General features: G+C 30.6%; 1 protein-coding gene across 1 annotated transcript in view; it reads right to left on the minus strand.

The window, feature by feature from the left end:
* Positions 1-22,163, minus strand: part of alien (COP9 signalosome complex subunit 2 alien) — a 71,775-nt gene that overhangs the window by 19,695 nt on the left and 29,917 nt on the right. Inside the window, exons 3-5 of the mRNA XM_067282903.1 lie at positions 16,237-16,317; positions 4,537-4,662; positions 4,271-4,438 (exon numbers count right to left, since the gene is read on the minus strand). Of these exons, the coding sequence (XP_067139004.1) occupies positions 4,271-4,438; positions 4,537-4,662; positions 16,237-16,317 (375 nt within the window). The remainder of the gene's footprint in view (positions 1-4,270; positions 4,439-4,536; positions 4,663-16,236; positions 16,318-22,163) is intronic.

Here is a 22,163-nt window from a genome sequence, read left to right on the forward strand (position 1 = left end):
TTTAAATATATTACAGAGGCAATTTCTTAGGAATTTCTCATATAGGTACAGTCAAAGCCATTACTATGTGATCACTTCACACAAAGTCTACATTATTGCAAAATAGATTTGCGATTCAGTGGACAAGGATACGCATTTCAATGTTAACAAGTTCAGTTAAAATTTGTCATGGTCCCATGAATTCAACGACATTTATACTATGTCATTTAATACAAAGCCCACTGCCTTTAGCTTCCGCAAAGTCACAGGAGCCAAAATGTCAAAACACACACACACACACTCCATGACTAGAAACAAACTTTTCAACTTAATGCTGGCTACAACACTTATAAATGTTATTGTGTCATAGGCATTGCAAGTTATCCCACACCAACAACTATTCACTCCAACTTGAAAAATTATACTTTCTCTTATAGTCAGCCCTATGTATGCTGTGACAATGCTGAATGATTACTTAAGACAGTTGACATGTGCATTGGAAACTAGAAGTTAACAGTAGTGAGAAACTTTTACTTAAATCTGTAGTTTTATGAAATATTAAAGAAATTAAAAATAATAACTAACAGAAATAATGAAAAACTGAATTACAATTTTAAATACTGGAATATAATTAGCTCATAATTTTTAAAATTATGAGCTAAATACGTAATTAGCTCATAATTTTAAAAATGAAAGTGAACCATTTCTATTGAAATCCAAGCAAATAAGTTATTTTAAAATTTGTACAGTTTTACATATATCTAGCAACTGGATTCAATTTGGCAACTAGGTCAGCATGTTATATCCAGTAGCTTTAGTCATTGTTCTACCAACTCTAATTGATGTCAAAAAACAAGCATTGATTCTTCCGTCAAGCAAAATGTATCTCAATAAAGTATATGTTTGGAGCAAAAAGCAATACATAAGTTTGTTTACTTTTTAAACATGTGCAAGTAAGGTGAAATAACTAGGAAAAAATTTGGCTTTTGTCATTTGATTATAATGACTATATTATGCAAACATTCTTAATACTAAGTGCCAATTTTTAGTTCCTTCAATTTTGTATTAATGGAATTTGGTATATATATATAATGATAATGTATATGGAAGTCATTTTTAAAGTAAGAATTGTTTTGTCATAAAGTGATAATTTATTTATTATAAAATCCTTGTTTTTACAATGAAAATATGCTTTGAACTATTTATCAACATAATCCCATTGATACTGATGCATTTTTGATATCAGCTTAGTAGCAGGAGATTAGCATGAAGATCCTCTAATTGAAAAACTCTACTGCCTCTTCCTTAAACCAGTTGTTGACAGTCTCGTGGATGTCACCATCAATCTGCATCAGTTTTTCCACTCAAAACTTCCTTTAGTTTCAGGAAAAGATAAAAATCAGAAGGCACCAGGTCCAGACTATATGGTAGATGGTCCAATACCTATAAACAAAATTTTTCAACTGTTTTGCCATTTTTAAAGCAATGTGAAGAGACTTTATCATAGAGCAGACACTCCCTTAGTATACCATATTAACAGTTCTGTATAATGACCCCTAACTCTTTTTAGATTTTACAGCATCTTTCCATGTTGATTATACCATCAACGCAGATAATCAATCAGAAGAATTCCAGTTCCAAACAATCACAGCCATGATTTTCATGGTTGAAGATGCTTGTTTGAATTTTTTGGATTTGGTCATAGAATGTGATTGGTGCCATTCAAGAGGAATATGAGACATGAATGTATAGTGAGACACCCATGTTTCATCTCCCATCACTATACAATCCAAGAATTCATCCCCTACCAAACAGTAGTAATCAAGAAATGTCCAAGAAGAAGCTATTCTCTTCTGTTTGTGTTCTGATGTCAACATTCTTGAGTCCCACCTCATGCAAACCTTATATTGAAGATGTTCACTAACAATTTCATATACAATAGAATGAGAAACATTAAGGAAAGCCACAAGAAGCTCATCAATCATTAATCTTCTGCTCTGTCAAATGTATTCATCAACAAGTTTTCAACTCTTCAGTGATGATAGACTGGTGTCTGAATCTTGCTTCATCATGCATGTCCTTGCATTGTTCTCCCTTCATTATATAACTGACACATTTGCCTCATTCACTGCACCATGCATTTCAGGCAGCTGTTGATGAATTTCAGCTGGGCAAATATTTTTGGGCAGCAATTTGAAAAAATTGTAGACCTATAAGTTCCCACTGTTGTCCGTCCTTCTGTCTATCTATTTTTCCTTAATCTCAAGAATGGAGTTAGATAGATAAAAGTCAAGATTAGATATGGAAAGCTCAGAGGCAGGAGGCCTCAATTAACTATATACAAACTTCTGATGCAAATCAGAAGTCATGTTATTTCAATTCAAAAAATTTCCCCTGCAAGATGTTAGATAGGTGACTGGCACAACTTTATTGTTAAAGGAAAAGTATGATGTACTGTACAGGGGCAAGCCACTAGTAATTTGAGGTGGAGAGTATATATTTTAAATTAAATAAATTAAAAATATGATTAAAAATTGCAGCCTGGCATTGTGACAATGTCACAATAAATAATTGCTTGTTTCTCCTTGCTGTCTCTTCTCTTTATCATTCTTTAAACAGTTAAACAGGGTTAAATTTCTCTTAATGGTAATCTTTTTGTTGGTAAGACTCTCAAGGTGTTTATAAAAACCTGCTTTCCAACTCAGTATATAGCAAAAGACCAATCTTTGCTTATCTTCAGTGGTAATCTTTCTGCAATCCCTGTTTTCTGTATTTGCCAAAAGTTTATCAATATGAGATCTGTTAAGATCATACTTATTGAATATTAAGGCCAATTAAAACAGTGTATCTCATATTTCTCACAGATGTTCATAATTCTTTTTTCTTTTAGTTTAATGTAAATTGGTTTCAATTTCCTCTTTTTGTTTTGAAACTTTCTCTTGCTTCTCTTTTAATACCTGCTTCAACTTATCAATTATATCTTTTTTTTTTCTGTTCTTCATTTGCCATTTTACAGTCCTCACTTAACTTTGGCATCACTTAAATGTACTTTGTGCTAGCATAATTTTTTTGTAATAGGCAATAGATGGGAGTTGTTTTAGTACTGTCTAATAGCATTCTTTGTGATCAAAATGCTATTGAGTGTACTTTCTGATATGTATAATTTGCATTCTATTAAAGTCCAGCTACAAACAGAGAATTGGAATTTTACATTAGCATTACTGTGACAAAGTTAGTACTGTATGCAAAACCTTTGGCAAATGCACAAGTTGCAACTGTAATCATCCTCTATCAGTATGCTTTCTGACCACCTCATCTCTGAACACATCTACATAATATGTCCCTGCCCTATTTGGTTTTTCCAATTGAATAACCTTCCATTCATCTAACAGATCATCATCTTCAATGTCAATTGAAAACACTTATGCAATGGTGATGATGTCTACAACCTAGAGAAAAAGTGTAGGAAGTGAGCATGACATCTCATGGCCTAAAGCTGCTTAGAATACAATGGTCCTTTTTGTATGATATCCCTACAATCTGAAATACAATATGATTGAACATCCTTTAGGAATTTGTTTGCATGTACTTTTTCACATTCTTTAATGCAACTTTTGCTACACTTGAAACAGTAATTTCTTCAACAGAAAACAGAACATTTAACTCTACAAACAATTAATATGAATCATGTCCAGATGCCCTTTTCAGTTCTTTTAGCATAGCAGACTTGAATACATGTCCAGCCAAAGTTTGAACAAACTAAACTATATTAGTGTACAACTTGTGTAATAGGAATTCATCATGCTGAAATTTTTCAGTAAACTTTGTGAATAATGCTGTTGATGACACAACAAAATACAGTTCTGCTTTCATAGCAGGAGTATTCAAGTTTTGCTATTTTCTGGTAAGAAATACTTTATAAAGTATATCCAAAAAGACCAATATTACTGAATATAGGCTGTTAAAAAACTACTTTAAAAAAATAAACAAATAGGAAGAAAACAAACTACTATGATCCTGATAATATATTACAAGAGCCTCTTAAGTATTCAAAAGTTTAAAATTTTTAAAAAATAATTTTCATTGAAAAATATGAACTATATTATTCTATAATATAGTATATAATTATATAATATTTTATGATACTTAACTGTAACAAAATATGCACTATAACAGTGTAAACTATAATAAAATTAATTTTAAAAATTTATTGTGTTTATTATGACAACCCATCTATAATATATTTCAAATAGAAAAAAAAATGGAAGATGGTGAATAATAATAAAATTACCTGACAACTTTGGTGTAACTGTTTCAAAATTTTTGCCAGTTTATTATATTCTCCTCTATCAAAATAAAGCTTTCCTAATTTAGTATTAGTTTTAAACCATAGTCTATCATTTTTAGCATCTTTTAAAGCTTCAAGTGTTGTTTCATAGAATTCTTGGAGTAGTTCCATCTGTTTGGAATATATTTAAAAAAAATGAGTGAAAAATTGATAAATTTCAAATAAATATGACATGTAATAAAATAATTAAAGAAGAAATTAAAATTCACCTGTTTTGATGTTGAAATATAATCTAAAATTGAGTTAATGGACTTCTCAGAATAATTCCTCGTGACAGCACTTTTAATATAAGTTAGCAATTGTGTATAACGACTCATCATTTGGTCAAAATTTCCCTAAAATATAATACATACATTTAATTATTCATTATTAACATATTGATAACATACAGTTTACAGATTCTTCAAATACATTCAAGCATAATGAGAGAAGTTAAAATATTTTTAATGCAGATATAATTTTAAAACTGACAATTCAATCAAATTCCAAAATTAAATACATTAAAATGTTTTTTTTTGAAATTGACAATATTTCAAATATATAAAAAAAGTAAATTTTATTTCAGACACGTTAAATAAAAATAAATGACTAAGAATTAAACTCCAAAATTAAACAGATAATCTTAAAAACATGTTTAAAAAATCCAGGAATTTAAGTAGTAGTAACACCAAAAATCATAATGTTCTTAATTAATAAAACAAAAAATTCACTCATATCAAACGATAAAAGTGTCATCATAACAGATTAAAAATTAATATCAATTATTCTTATTCAGATATTAAATTAAAATATTTCTGTTAGTTGCTCTCTCAATTGTTTAAATTTAACATTTTTTTAACAATATACAAAAGTTCATACAGCTGTCTTACTGTTTTTCTTTTTTTATGACTTTTTTCAAAACTATATCACTTCTAATCAGTCAAAATTTATAATCCTACACTGGAATCGACCTCAGTATAAATGACACGTTTATTTACATATCAAACTCAGTTTATTCTATATTTTGGATAATAACAAACACAGAACCAATTACTAATGTGCAGAAATTAAGGTGTGTCTTAGATTTGATGGCATCTTATATTTGAGTAAATAGTGTTCCAAATTACTATTGCATATATGAATGATTAATCTATTTATACACATTGTTGTGAATAGATGTCATGAATAAATGACAAGGGTCTTAGAAACACAACTAATTTCTCTATCAAGAAAATTGATAAAACTAACTATTGGGTTGTTCAGAAAGTAATTTCATTTTTTTACCACCAGAGAGAATAGATGTATTTTTACCTGCCAATTTCATTATAAATCAGTCATTATATATTTTGACAGCTGACAATTCAAGGCTTATTTGTAAAAAATTTTGATTCTTTGTAATTGTTTTTTTTTTTTTGCTGTCCCATCAAATATGGAAAATCAAAAGCAGCATTTTCAACATATTTTGCTTTTTTATTACTGAAAAGGTAAGAATGCTGTTCAAGCAAGAAAAAAATTGTGTGATATGTATGGAGATGTGTTGACAGAATGACAATGCCAAAACTGGTTTGCAAAATTTCGTTCCAGCAATGTCGATATTGAAGATGCCAGGTTCTGGAAGGCCAGTTGAAGCTGATGAAGACAAAATAAAGGTATTAATTAAAGCAAATCACTAAATAACAACACAAAAAATTGCTGAAATTACATTTGTCAAATTCAACCATTTATGATCACTTGAAACGACTTGATTTCATTTCAAAGCTAGATATATGGGTTCAACATGTTCTTAAAAAGATTTGCTCCGTTGCATTGACATCTGTGATTTGCTTCTCAAACATCAAGAAAATGATCCATTTTTGAAGTGAGTCATAACTGGTGACAAAAAATGGATTGTTTATAACAATGTCAAATGCAAGCAATCATGGAGTAGAAGAGATGAGCCAGTTCAAAGCACTTCAAAAGCCAATATTCATTTTAAAAAAAGTGATGCTCTCTGTTTGGTGGGATTTTAGGGAAATTGTTTTTTTCAAGCTTCTAATACAATTTATTCAGAAGTGTACTGCCATCAACTGGACAAATTGAGTGATACCATCAAACAGAAAAGGCCAGAATTGATCAACAGAAAAGATGTAGTGTTTCACCATGATAATGCCAGACTTCATGCAAGTTTGGTAACTTGTCAGAAGCTGTTACAGCTTGGATGGGATGTGCTACCATACCCACTATATTTGCCAGATCTGGCATCCTCAGATTATTACTTGTTCTGGTTGTTACAAAATTTTTTAAATAGTAAAACATTTAATTCAAATGAAAATGTCAAAAATCACTTGGATCAGTTTTTCTTGTAAGCAAAGATCAAAACTTTTATAAGCATGGAATCATGCTACTACTAGGAACCTGGCAAAAGGTATTGGACCAAATGGTAAATATATAATTCAATAAAATAGTTATATATTATAAGAAAATTTTTTTCCTTGAAAAAAGAAATGAAATTACTTTCCAAACAACCCAATAAATAGTCAACCAAACGACTTCCATAATTAATCAAACTATAAATTTGCTATTATTAATGATTAGATATTAAGTAATTTGGTATTAGAGGTAGATGTTAGATACCATCTCTTATCTAAATTAATAATTATAATTTTTAATTTATTAAATAATTTAGAATGGTCTGGAAGAAAAGAACTAGCCCGGAGTGGGACTTGAATCTGCAACCTCCACTTACCGTGTGGTGTGCTTGCCAGTTGCAGATTCAAGTCCTGTACCAGGCTAGTTCTTTTCTTCCAGATAGTTCTAAATTATTTAATAAATTATTAATTTAGATAAGAGATGGTGCCTAATGTCTACCTCTAATACCAAATGTATTGAACTTTGGGAAGTTTATTGTATATAACTAACTAAATAGTTTAATTAACATTAAAAAACAAAAAGCACTAGAGAAAAAAATAGAGATTAATTTTAAAAATGGCTTCACAAACAACTCTTCAATTTGAACACGGTTTCAAAATAGGTACAGTCCTCTTTCAATGAACAAAAGATCTAGCCAACAAAAAATCTGTTTGGTAGCATTTCCCTTTAGTGCCATTTCTTTCATATTACCTTAGTACTATCCTTAATGCCATCATAATACTATTTCTACTACTTGGAACCCTCTTTGAATTATAGTTATTTCTACTAACTTGTAAGTGTATTTTTATTATTTTATTTTGTTTCTGTTTGGGTTTCATATTCAAAATTTGGTTCTATGAGTTGGGTAATGTGTTCATTGATCTCTTTATTTCAATGCTCTAATATAAAAATCATTAAAAAGTTCAAAAGAATGTGTGAAGGAAATACTTAACTGAAACATTCAGGTTACAAATTGGAATTTAAATTTATAAGAATGTTCCAGTTAACGGAAAAACTGAAATTATAATATCTGTCCTAATGTATTGGTTGCTGATTTGTTCAGTTATTCATCGTAGAAGAATTTTCACTAAAAATGGCCTTATAAAAGGTTAAAATTGTTTTGAGATTAATGTACAACTGAAGACAAAGACTAGTGTCACTCAATTTTAGATTTAATAAACACTTTCCCTTCTTAGAATGGCACCACTAGGAACAACAAGATAATGTATGGCTCATCCAAATGTCTAGCATCTTCCAATAAGAGCAATGGCTTCAACTTCATAGGTGATGTCAGTAACACTAACAAAACTTTGCACGATCCAAAATACCAATCCTAAACAGAACATCCTGCCCTGCATATGGGGATTTAAACCCATACTAAATCACCTGATCAATACATCAGCATGGCAAACCTTATAATATCACTTGCAGACTTGAACCCTAAATGTGTACTCTTAGGACAAGTGAGTGTAGATAAATGCAAAACAGTTCTCCGGCATACCTAAGGTTAGAAGATGTCCATAGAAGCTGCAACATGATCATCAGGCAGTAAAGCTAGAAAATGGTAAATAGCTCATTATGTCCTGATTGGAGTTGTTGCAAAGCAAACATCATTTATAGCAAAATTTCATTCATCATCCAAAATTTCAATGCTTCAACATTCACATACATTGTTAACATATCAGTTAGAGTTCTATTATAATTTCCAATGAAGTCATAAGCCATTAATTTATTGTTATATTGTAAAGTGCCAGAAACAGAAAGGATCTCTTGAACTATCTCGACAAAAAAGAATCAATCTCTATTATTTATTAATTTTCTCAGAACACCTTGTTGCATTATACTGTTGTTAGCTAAGAAATCTGTACTTACCAACATAGATATGTTGATAAGTACAAATGGATATTGCTCAAACAATGATGTAACAGCTGAGATAACTGAAGTAATACATGAAAACAAGTAATCCCTTGTCACCTGAAGAAATGGGAAATCACTCCAGAAGACCCAATCTGACAATGGTGAAAAAGTCTTGTGATGATGGAATTATCCAGCATATGCTTAAGTGAAAACCTTGCAATGTTGGCATTCTCAATATCCTTAGACATATTTGATGTATTGACTTATAGGCTCTAGTCATGATTCCAGACTATGTGCTCATAAATCCTAGATCAGGGGTGGGCAACCTTTATAATTGCACATGCCAAAATTGCCAAATTTATAATGCAAAATTTTCTCACATGCCAACTAAAATTTTCAGGAGTATATTATAGATACATCTGGTCTAGTGGCTAGATGATGCTACAGGTAAGCTAGATTTAGTTGATCTTCTAATAAATTGGCAACTTTACTTGTAAATCAGTCTATCACAGAGATAATGTCTTGGAAATATCTATAAGACGTTTGTTTCTTTATTGCATTTTTATTTTGTATCACTCTGCAATGATGTTGAATATTTATTTTTTAATGTGAGCTCTGGATCATGTATCAGAAAAAAGTCGTCAGTGTTTCATATTTGGCATGCATGCTAAGGGTTGCTATCCTAGGTGACTAGGTGATTGTGGTTGTCATGGTAATTTTCAAGAAGTGCACTTTGCAGAGATTGGAATAACTACACCAAGGATGTTCAGTGCAGTATTAACTCCATCAGTATAAAATTCCACCAAAGATACAGAAATGTTGAAACTTATAAAAAAATTATTCGTAATAGCATTGGTGTTGTTTAGTAGTTACCATATATAAACATCTTCCAAACCCAATTCACTAGTATAAAGCCACACCAACTGCCAAATAATATTGGATTATTTTCTGGCAATTATAATTTTAATTACTGATTAACTTGTCCCTAGAGGAAGGTGTTAGATTATTCTAAAATTATTTAATTAAATTATAATTATTAAATTTAATATGAGATGACACCTAATGCCTCCCTCTAGGGACAAATTAATCAGTAATTAAAATTATAACTGCCAAAAAATAGCCAGATATTATTTGGCAGTTGGCTTTAGTAGTTATAAGATGTCATGTCCACTTAATGTGATTTTCAATTCACAAGGGTGGTATTGTTGCTCACATCTGTGACATCTGAGTTTCAGGCTATGAGAGAGAACATTGATATTGAGAAGTTTGTAGCCAGACTTATGGACCATAGACATAGTATTCTTAAAAGTGAAGGACCCACAGGTAAATCAGATTAAAAATTCTTGTAAACTATTCAGTCAGCAAAGAGAATAGTAGTCTGTAACAACTCTAAATAGACATTGTGTAGATATAGCCAAAATTTTTAATGACCTATACAATGGCAGAATATTTATTTTCCATTACAGAATACAGTAATACCTCGACTTACACGAACCCGGAGTTATGTGATTTTCAAACCTCAATGATTCGTCTTTTGTTTAAACACCATGCAACTCTTGATTACTCACTCCCCCCAAACTATTGTTCAGCTTACATGTTTAGACATGTTGCACGGAATCAACGCATAGCTACAATTTATTTTGTGTTATTTATTTCTGTGTTTGTTATATCTATGGAGACTTGAGAGACTATACTATATCATCCAAGCAAAGTAGAACTGATTATTCTGCATCAAACAAGAAAAGAGAAACTTTATCTTTGGAATGTAAAGTTAACATTATTAAAGACTTCGATACAAAAATGAAAATTTGTGAATTGGCAAAACTTTGATCCTTTAGACCCAGTTCAATCAGATGATCGAATGATAGTTGGAAACTTGACAGAAGGCCTCAGTTTAATTGAAAAGGGATTACAAATTTTAGAAAATATAGACTCTAATGAAGAGCGCATTTCTTCTACAAAATGAGAAATAAAAAATTATTAGCATGCTACGAGGAAATTTTGCGGGAGGAAAAAATCTTTGAGCTGTCAGACGAATTTGTTAGATTTTATGAAGCCTTCTACATCAAAATAACTTTGGTTTACGATTTTAATAGTATAATTTGTTATACATATGTATTATCTACGATTTTATTAAACATTTTTTTCTAAATTATTGTTTTGATTAGTCTCCAGCCCCAATTAAAAATAATTTGTATGTATTTATATGCGAAGTTATACCCCGACTTATGCGATTATCGCTCGGTCCCACCTATCATGTAAGTTCCTGGTATTACTGTAGTTTGTTTCTCTTGTTATGAGAGTTTGACTGGTGTAAACAATTACAGCTGGATTGCCTCGTTTGCAATAGTACAACTTTTAGTCCATATCTTCTGGTGTCTTTATGCAATTCAATGAGCATTTTATAATCATCATTCCTAACTATGGGTTCAAATATAAAGAGAATTCTGAGCTAGTCAAAATTCTCCTGTTGTGTTGATTCCAAATGGAAACCACCTACCATCATTAAGAAGACTGTCAAGGATTTGGCTAGAATTGTAAAATGTTTGACAACTTATTGGTAGTGTAGTATAAACATAAACCTAGAAAACTCAAAACTTTTAAGAGATGAACAAAATAGGAACACCCATAATTATTCATATCTTATCCAAGTGTAACAGTTCCTCATTTATAAACAAAATGATCTAGTATCTGCAGATTTTGAATTCCAAAATGGCATTTTTTTTAGATTCATCTATAAGTGTAATACTAAAACCACAAAGAAGCATCTTAAGATGTTCCTAGAAGTCAGTGAAAGGACAACAACATTGTCAAAGAAACAATCAAAGATTCAACTTCAATACCTGCACGGCATTGTCCATCATTCAAAAGATAGTGCTTTACTTAATCCAAATGGGAGAACTTTAAATTGAATAGTCCATCCACATTGACAAAGGCAGTCTTTTCTCTATCCCTACAAACTGTATTGAGTCTTCTGTGTACAATCTATAGCATCATATAAACAACCCTATAATAATTGTTTATATGTATATCCTCACATTGCCGGGTTTGTGATGGCCGACTGTGTACGTTGTGTGCATGTTTATTGATCTTGGACATTGAATGCGCCCCCAGTCAGCATTGTAATGGGCAATGATGGCTATAGCTTAATCTATAGCATCAGTTATCCTTAAAAGCAAATTAACATTTTTCTTCATGGTAAAATTGAGCTTCTAGTAATTAATGCAGAATCACTAGCTCTTGTCACATTTTTCTCCTAAAATCACTTGAGAAGACTATGAACTACTGTATGATTGAACACATGTAAGCATTTAACGTTAGTCATTCACTTTATTTATGATTCTTAGCTCTGTTAATGAAACTTAATAAAGCTTTCTGTTTGATCAGTAAGTATTCTTCTATTCAAATGCTTCCACATAATGTTTTCTTAGAGCAAACCTTTTTCTGAAGATAAGGTAAAAGTGAACTCAAAATTTAGTAACTCCAAACTGCAGGTCACATATTTTATTTGAATAATTAAAAAGTAACAAACAATTCTTACAAAATTTACTTTCTGATATAAATTAAAAAGTTAAATAAAGTAATTAGTAGTGGCCATTATACTATTCATAACAGCTTTAGGTCCTTGCTTTTACACTACACATGCAAAGTTTTGAAATCTATCAAATATTTTTTGATTTATAAAAACCTAATATTTTCTAAACATTCAATGTTGGTACCTTGAAATCATCACATGGATTATGCAATCAATAACTTGACCAACTATTTCACAGGTTTGCCATCACTGTCTTTAGAGTATCTGAAGTAAACAAGATCTCAAACATTAGGAGTAATTCTAACAGGTTAGTTGACTGTTCAGGTATTAGATTTAGCATCAATCACTGTTTAAGCATATGTTGATCATTGATTCATCTCTCTTTTGACTTACAGGTATTCTTCCTATAACACAGTAGTTATGTTCCAAAAAAGTGCCATGTTATACAAATCCATGCTATATGAAACAAAAGACTAAGGCAAAACATAGTTAGGTTCCAAAAGTAAGCAAAAGTATACCATTCTTTTCCATCACTAAAAGAAATATGTTTATGAAAGCAATCACTAATTTATTTCCAACCAATAATTAACTAACATTCACAATTAAAAGTACTGTATTGTTTAATATTAATTTAATATAGTTAATATTAATTTTAGTTAAACAAGGGCGTTTTTACAAAGTATCATCATCTGCTGAGCTTTTTTGATGATCTTGGTCAGAAATATCAGTAATGTCTTCATTTTTCTTATTTTTATCACAAAAAATTTTTATGGATAACAGAATAAAATGTATTATTAATTGAAAATTTGTTCTAGGGGCTCTTGTTTATTCAGGTGAGTATTGAGCAATTTTTCTCCAAAATTTTGTGTTTGAATACCAAATCATTTGAGTTGGAAACAGTTCAGGTACTGAGGATAGTAAACAACAGTACTGAGATACTGCTGTATTTTGTTTGTCATTTTTAAGACTGATTGATTACTTACTTATGGTTAGGAAAAAAGTTTAATAGCACTTACCTAAAAATGTTTAAATAAACTTTACTAAATATGAAGATTAATCTATAAAACGAAAATGTGGTGATAGTCAATAATTACCTGATTGATAGGAAAGCTAGAACAAGAAAAAAAACTATACTGTCAGTTTTCATTAAAGTAAACCTGAAGAAAAGCACAAAATAAATTGAAAATTTCAATATTATAAAATCCATGGAAAAATTTGAGATGACACATATGCTTACTTGAATAAAAAAAAATATTGAATAATGAAGTTTGCACTTAAAAAATGTAAAATTTTGTCCAAATGCTTTCCTGAATTCTCGAACTATGTTAAAGTAAAACCAGAAACCATATTGTATGGAGGATATTCCCAGTTTTCTACCAAGTTAGAGCAAAACAGTGTTGTAGAAGTGTCATGTTTTACAAGGGATACCCGTATCTCCAAATTTTTGTCTACTGATGCAACAGTGTTAATACCCATTTCTGATTCCCATTCTTCAAAGTAAGTATTGCTTAAGTAAAAAGTGGAACATTGCAGCCACTGCCAGTATCAACTGTGGCATAGCACTCTCTAATATTGGGTTTTTTGCTGACTCAATCTTTGTCTAATGGGAGAATGAAATACTTTTTCGAGTAGAAGAAAAACTTGCAAAAAGTCTTGAAAGAAAAAAAGAAGTCTTGAAACAGAACTTGGGGAAATCTGATTCTTTTTTTAGAGCAGTTTAAGTGTCCTTTGTGCTTTTCAGTGGTAAACAATATATTTAGTTATTTTAATCATTTTTATTGACTAATAAACTAGTTTTGTGTTCCTAAGAGAATTGTTATTTATCCTGACATTTTTGGGGAGATACTGGATGTAACAGAAGTACCAGAGAAAATAATAATTGTTAACCTAACATGAAAGAGTCATCATTTATAGGGATTAAATCCAAAATTAGATCCATCATTGACTTCTCAATAACCCTGGCTTAGTTTAGATATATACCAAATTTAGAGCCTTTCCAGATGAAGGAAACTTATATCTTTACAAAGAAACTTATATCTAACCACCAGTCTACAGATATTGGCTTTTCAATCTACTGTATATGTTACACACTCTTGTTGAGATTCTAATCTACAGGAATGAGAGAAATTAAAACACCTATTGTTGGTTATAAGAATAAGAGAGGATTACCTGATACAACAAATGGAATGACAAGATAAGCAAGGCAGTCCAGAAGGAATAACTCAACACCGGATTACTAACAATAAGAATCAAATTATAAACTAAATGACATTCTTTAGTGTTATCTATTATATCTTTAGAGTCTATCAAGAGAGGATATATGATGCAAGACTCTGAGTCCAATATATGGCTGAGGATAGTAAATTTTACATCCAGAGTGTTTTTGCAAAAAAGTCAGTCCAAATGTGCCATATTCCTGATACAAGAAGTTGAAACATCTGATGAGAGGAGTTATGAAAGATTTGTTTAACATTCTAATTACCACCAGTGTTTCTACTGATTGAATTCATATTAACCTGCTATCAGATTGAAAATTTTCACATTGTCAAGTGAACTAATCTAAAACTTTGATTTCTAGTGACTATGACAAGATTATATGATACAGAGAGTGACAAGATTAGATGATACAGAGAGTGGCATGATAACTCCAAGAGATAATTCAAGAAGATATACAAAACAATGCCAAGTCTTTTCTGATGACTAGAGCTGATAACAGCTGCCTCATATGACCAGAAATACCTTATTATGACAGAGTAGAACTGCTGAGAAGACTGGAATGAAACACTGCTAAAGTACAATGTGTAAACATCAGCCGGATGGCCGAGCAGTCAAGGTGGCAGCCTACCGCTCTGGGGGACCCGGGATCAAATCCAAATGAGTTGAATAATCCCCAAGAATTTTTTGCGGGGCGGTCCGTTCGGATATGTCGGGCCCCATCCCTCACCACCCGGTTACCCCATTGTGGACCTGGCTGAACCCATAATGGCCTACTAAAAGAGCCTGTGTGGCCCTCGTAGTGCCCACAGGGCGGAAAGAGTTAAAACAAAAAAAAAAAAAAATGTGCAAACATCAGATGTATCATTGAATTCTCATCTCAGGACATGTCTGACACTACTGCTAAAACTGATTCAGATGAAATCCTTGACTAGTCCCTACATTGCAACAGCCAATATATGATTCTCCTTGCTACTACATGCTACTGAGACCTAGAGTCTGAATGAGTGTCAATGTTTGAAAAATCTTTCAAATGGTATTGGACACTCTATGGCAACTTTGCTGACCCAAACAAAGGTGATTTACAGTTATGTTTTGCTATCAATTACTGTTAAACCTGTCTCAGAGATCCACTGGTTATTAGTTGGTTATTCCTTGCCCAAAAAGTTATAGGACAACCTCAAAAGTTTAGGCCTGTTTAACTTTCTGAGGCATTCCCTTCTGTAGCTGTCATTCATCACCATGTCACTGATTCATTTCTGTTGCCATTTGATGTGCATGACAACTCTTCATGAACACTGGAAGCAGTTTCAGCCATGTTCTACTGTTAAACTAGAGTTCTAAATCCAACGTTACATTTTCAGTGTGGATTTGAATGGGTAACTGTTGAATGTGTTCAGATACAGCATGGTCTGAGTTCAGACTCAGTGACTATTCCTCTGAGTTTTTGGTGTTGAACAGTATCAGAATATTTTATTCATAATCTGATTCTTGGCTGTGATTTATTGAAGAAGACTGATGTTTTCCTAGATTATAGGGATCAACTCATTTATTTTAGTTATCAAATTACTTTTTTTGAGTGATCCTGTCTGCATTAACTGTCTTGAGGGATATTTGAATTCTGGATTTTACAGCCATTGTACTGGTTTTCTATGAATTTCAGTGACTGACATTCAGTTACTGGAATTAACAGTAATTTTATAATAATTTTAATATGCTATATTATTTCTTATGAGATTGCTTGATGAATATAAATAAACCATTTAATACAAACAAGTTTCTCTCTCATTGTTTATGCATCTGACTACTAACAAAATATCTAAGTATCATATAATCAAGATTTATTGTATATCATTTCTACCCATTCATTTATCTACACGAAATATAAGATTACTACTAATACAATATAAAAAAATATAAATGTACAACTACTTACTAATTTAAAGTTGATTTTAATCATTTGCTTTAATGCTTTGAACCCCCATTCTCCTTTCTCTCCACCTTCTAAATCTAAAACCTGTAAAATTTTAATAATAATACATTTAAAAAAGTATTTTTAATTTTATTACTATTATTATAAAATTTCTATGCAAGTCAATAGATGAATACAAAATAATCATTTTGACTCTTACCATTTTGTATACTTACAAATTCAAAATTGCACAAAAATCACAATGATATAAAAAAAATTAATCTATAAAATATATATCCAATAACTGTAAAAAATAATAAAAACAACAACCTATATTCAGTTCACAAAAGTAAACACTCCAATTCCTTTCGCAAAGAAACATTCCAAAATAACTATCAAAAATATAATCAAGTAGTTTTATTATAAATATATTTTCAAATATCAATTTATTTATTTATGGAATCTGATAATGCCTTCCAATTGAAGGTGCAAATTTACTTTCTTTATTATAGGTAAACCAGTAAATTTTAAAATTTTGAATTCAAATGAAAAATTCACACACCAGTGATTTAGTTTAGTTGCTGACTACCAATAAGTTAGCAACTAAACAACAATTTTAGAAGCCAAAAACATCAAATTAAACAAATAATTTTTTGCTAGTAAAACTTTGAGTGTGATTAAGGAGCTAAACAATCATTAGTGTGCTAAACCCATTTGAATTCCCTTTGTTTTATTCTGAAAAACAACAATTTTGTTGCCTGAAAAATAGAGCATAATGTAACATTTTTAGTTGCCATGATTAAACACTCACATTTAAATGTATTGCATATTGTCAACTAAAATCCACTATTGCATTCTAGGTGTTATGGATAAAGAAACAAATTTCCAAACTGTCCAGTAAAGGGCTATAATATATAATACTTTAAAAATTGAAAAAAAACTGTAAAATAATAATTTAAAACATAAATGATGCTAACTACTTTTACTATAAATACATACTCCATGCTGGATTAAGTCCATTGACATTGACATTCAAATTTTCACACTGATGTTCAGTTGACTCTAACCTGAGGATGACGATTAAAAAATTGTCAAAAACATTTTTTTCCCTTTATTTTTAGTAAGTATAAATTGTGCTGGGTATCTCTGATATTTTTACATGCATTGGACTACTTTTACTGTTTAAATAAAAACAATTGATGTATTTATGTCTTTAATATATATAAAAATGGAAATGTATACAAAGAAATATTTAGTTCCAAAAAAACTTATTACATGTCTGCCTATTTTTACCAAATTTACCAGTAAAAATACCAAATTACTGATGCATTGTTAACTGCTTACCATTAAACCAATTTACCAGTAATGCAATCTCTAATTTCCTAAAAAATTTTTCCATTGTTTTTTCTTTTCACGATAACATTCCTTCTTATTCCTATACTAATATTGCTCTCTTCACATTATTATACCATGTTCACAATCTTCATTTTTTCCTTACAAAAATTACCATAAAGTTAAAACATAAGACAAGTCTTTTATTCTTCTTCCAATTTTGCTAAGTCTTTCTTTTTCCATTGTATTTACATGTCCATATCATATCAATTGTTTTTCCAGTATATATTCCAATGTAATTTCACTTATATTTACCATTCTCTTTAATTCTTTCATTTTTCTTTTAGCTTTTAAGATCCTACAGGATATATTTTCAAGTACTATATGTTGATAGAAGTATTTGGACATTAGGATAATCAAAATAATTTAAATCATAAATTTGCTTAATACATAAACCAACTTTAGTATCAACCTAGTCTTTAAACTGATTTTTAAAAGTTCATATTTTCAACAGTTTAAAATAGTCAAAAATAATGAATTTCAGTTTATTTTTCTGAAGAAATAAAATAACATTTCTATCATTTCATTTACACCAAATGACTCAATAAATTTTTTAATTTGGTTGTATTAACTCTAATTAATAATCAGATAATAAGCAATTTGGCTAAAGATAGGCCCATAAAATTTCCCACCAAAAATACTCTAAATTAGTGATGTAACGAATAGTATATTTGGCCTCAGCCGAATACCGAATATTCGGCTAGGAGCGTGGCCGAATACCGAATATTCGGCCAGGAGTGTGGCTGAATGGCCAAATATTCGGCCAAACTAATTGGCTTGATTAACGCACGTACAAAAATTGGTGCGCAAACCGCATTATGGCAAGTATAGCGCACTCTGCTTTCTATTGGCCCGCTGTTACTACGATTTTTTCTTCCAGTAGGTCTAAATTATTTAAATTAATTAATTAAATTATAATTATTAAAGTTAATATGAGATGGAGCTTAACGTCTACCTCTAGTGCCAAATTAGTTTATAATTTATGTAATAGCCGTAAATAGCCCGATATGATTCGGCAGTTGTTGGTATTTAGATGTAAGTTATAACATACAAGTTATTTTATTTGCAATCAATCTTTTTAACTCTAAAATTTTGTTTTTACTATGTATTTGTAGACTGAATAGGGCCCTAAAGATATACTTTAGTGGGGACATATGGTCTAGTTTCTGTCCAGTTGTGGAACAGTTCAAATATATTATTGGGGATTTTCTATTTGTGAAGTTTTGTGATATTTTGTTGCTATTGTTTTTGTCAATATTTTTAAAATTAATATGATTTCAAATGTTATCTTTTGCATATAATGAAAAATGCTCATTCTTTGCTTTATATATAAAATAAATTAGATATTAGTTACTCATCTTCTAGAAATAGATAAATAATTATTTCATTAAATATGATAAGTTTCAATAAAACGTTTCGTAAATCATTTTAAGATATCGTAAAAAATATAAAAATATACGCGAATGCGAATATAACATAATTAACTAAACAATAATATTAATGCCCGATACATTCTAACCTACACGCCATCAATGTCATAAGATATCGGGCTATAGTATAAGATAAAGGCTATAATATTATTTAATTATGAAATAATTTAATACTAGAGTTAGATGCTATTTCTTATTAACTTTAATAATTATAGTTTAATTTTCAGCATTAATAAAAGTTACCAAAATGATCAATTTACTGTGTTTTTGTTATTTCTTACTCCTGTTTTTAGGTATTCGGTATTCGGCCGAATAGGCCGAATACCAAGTAGTAACCGAATATTCGTTACATCACTACTCTAAATTCTATTACATTTTCCATGGTCACTTCAATTTCCCAGTAAATTTAGTGGGAATCCATCAACTTGACAATATCGATTACAACCAGATAACAGGTCATATATGTAAAGAAAAATTCTAAAAAATCCTGAACGAAATATATTTGTATAAAATACTTTGTAAAAATACAAAGCATTAAATATTTTACCCGATTTACATAAATATAGGCAGGGAAAGTTGCCTAAAAAGAAAGGTTGACTCTGCTGTGTGAATCATGTTCCTGTGATGTTGAAAGAGGATGACAGAGAAGACAAGAATAATGTATTTGTATTGGTCTTTAATGCTTTGTATTTTTATAATGTATTTTATATAAAGGTCATACACAGTGATTATGTATAAAAGGCCCTAGTTAACCAGGCCAACCAGGAAATTTCCCACTCCACAAGACAAGATCACATATAGGCACACAGCGTTTGACCACCATCACCAACCTATGTGACGTCAGACCGTGGCTAACTCCACTTTTTAGGTGGACATGCTTCTGTTCGGTTGCTCACCTCGTTACGTGCTCTGATCACTGTTTCCACGATCGATGTAATTGTAACGCTTGTATATAATTCTGTAAAATAAACTTGTGACAACAACCATTAGATTCCATTGTTTGTCCTGGAATCATTCATTTAACACAACAACAACACTATTCATAGATGTAGTGTTGTTGTCGTATCGAATGAACATCGTGTTGCCAACCGCCGCAATCTAATCTTTCATATAACATTTATTTGTGTTTATTCCTTAGTCTATTCTGTAAATGTAATATCGTCGTCTTCCTCTGCGACCCTTTCACTTCTAAAAATTTGCATATTTGTGTTAAACTAATATAAAATAGTATGGCATTTGATTGCTATTAATTCTGATTAACACTTTTAGTGAATATTATAAATTTAATATAGAGTTTGTATACTTTTAACGTAATTATTAACTAAATTTTATTAATATTTACTAAAAGACTCTCCAATAGTTCCCTTGTTAGTAGCATTGCAATTCTTCTCTGAAACATGTTTTGTTTGAATAAAATAATATTATTGAAGTTTTAAATCATTTTCCAGCTCTTTATTATGACCCATGATGCTGCTGTATACTTACAGTTTATCTGATTAAATAGTTTACTTCTGGTTACATCAGTGCCCCAAACACGTTAGAACATTTCAGATTTATTCTATTAATACAGTAGAGCATCGATTATCCGACTTAATTGGGGACTGGGGTTGGTCGGATAACCGAAAAGTATGAAAAAATACATTATTAGTATAGTGTATTAGGCCTGGTTTAAATACTAGCCTCCTTTTCGTGGTCAAGCCAGTACTGCCAGCTAAAACATGCAAAAATTTAACAAAAATAATATTAAAGTAGCTAAGACATAACCAAATATTGTAGCGCCACATCACTAGCGGACATTTGAATTTGCCGACTAGAACACGGTCAGTTAACCGATAAGTCGGTTAATCGGAGGTCGGATAATCAATGCTCTACTGTAATTATCAAGTTTTATTGTGAAAGTTTTATTTCTATTTTTGGATATACTTCATATGGTCTAATACTTTTGTCAAGAAATTTTGCTGATTTAAAATTTTTCTCACACACATGCAAATGATTAAATTTATTTTTCTAATGTTGAAACACATTAAAATTCTATTATGTAAATTTTTTCTGTTAAATGCAAGAAAAAAATTCAAGAAATTTGTAAAATGTAACTGAAAATAGTTATATGCAATCAAAGCTACAAAATGACTATTTTGGAGGGCAGTCTAATGTTTTTGGCAGTGGTTATAATAGAACAAAATCAGCAGATATTTTGCTATTTTTATTGTCTGAAATAAAAATGATTTTCATTTTGTACAATTATAAACACAAAAGTAATTAAGAAAATATTTCATAAATATACTGTATAACTATTCTCAAAGTATAAGCAGATTACAACAAACTTTTAATTCAAATTTATAATCGGCAGACTATAAGTGATGTGTCATAGATAAAACTGATTCTAATAGGTTGTGTCATAAATTCTAATTGGCTATTTGTGATGTTTAATATTTTGTATAATGTTTGATATTTTTTTAATGATAAGAGCTAAATGACTTTCAAACTTTTCAGACAAATTTTTCAAAGAAATATATTAACTGTTCATATAATACAATACAATGAAGAAACTTAGAGCCAAGACTTACACTTAAATTTAAAAAAAAAAATCTCAAATTACTCATCAAAAATACAGTATCTACAAGGGCTATTTTTTAAATAAGGTCTGTTTGTGAATGAGAGTGAGAATAATGCGCAATCATGCCAGTACGCATGCGCTTCTGCTCCGAGCAAGCTTGGCGCGCGTTTTGACGCCATTTGCAGCCATATCGTCTGTCTGTATGCTGAGCTATAGAAGTTTAAAATGTTTAAGAAAATTGAGTCTCCCGCCGACTGTGAGATACGATCTGTTATTCGATTCTTGAGTGCAAGAAACTTGGCAGCAGCGGAAATTCACCGTTAGATTTGAGAAGTTTACGGTGATAATGCTATGAGTGACAGTAAAGTTCGAAAATGGGTAAGAATATTCAAGGATGGGCGAGTTAATGTGCATGATAAACCACGCCCTGGCAGACCTTCTCTGAATTCTGAAGATTTGGTTTGTGATGTGGATAACAAAATTCGAGAGGATCGACGATTCACGATTTCAACGTTATCAATTGAATTTCCACAGATTTCAAGATCAGTTTTGTATACCATTGTTTCGAAGAA

The sequence above is a fragment of the Centruroides vittatus genome, unplaced genomic scaffold (assembly GCF_030686945.1).
Source record: "Centruroides vittatus isolate TY-2023 unplaced genomic scaffold, ASM3068694v2 contig_971, whole genome shotgun sequence".
Lineage (NCBI taxonomy): Eukaryota > Metazoa > Arthropoda > Arachnida > Scorpiones > Buthidae > Centruroides > Centruroides vittatus.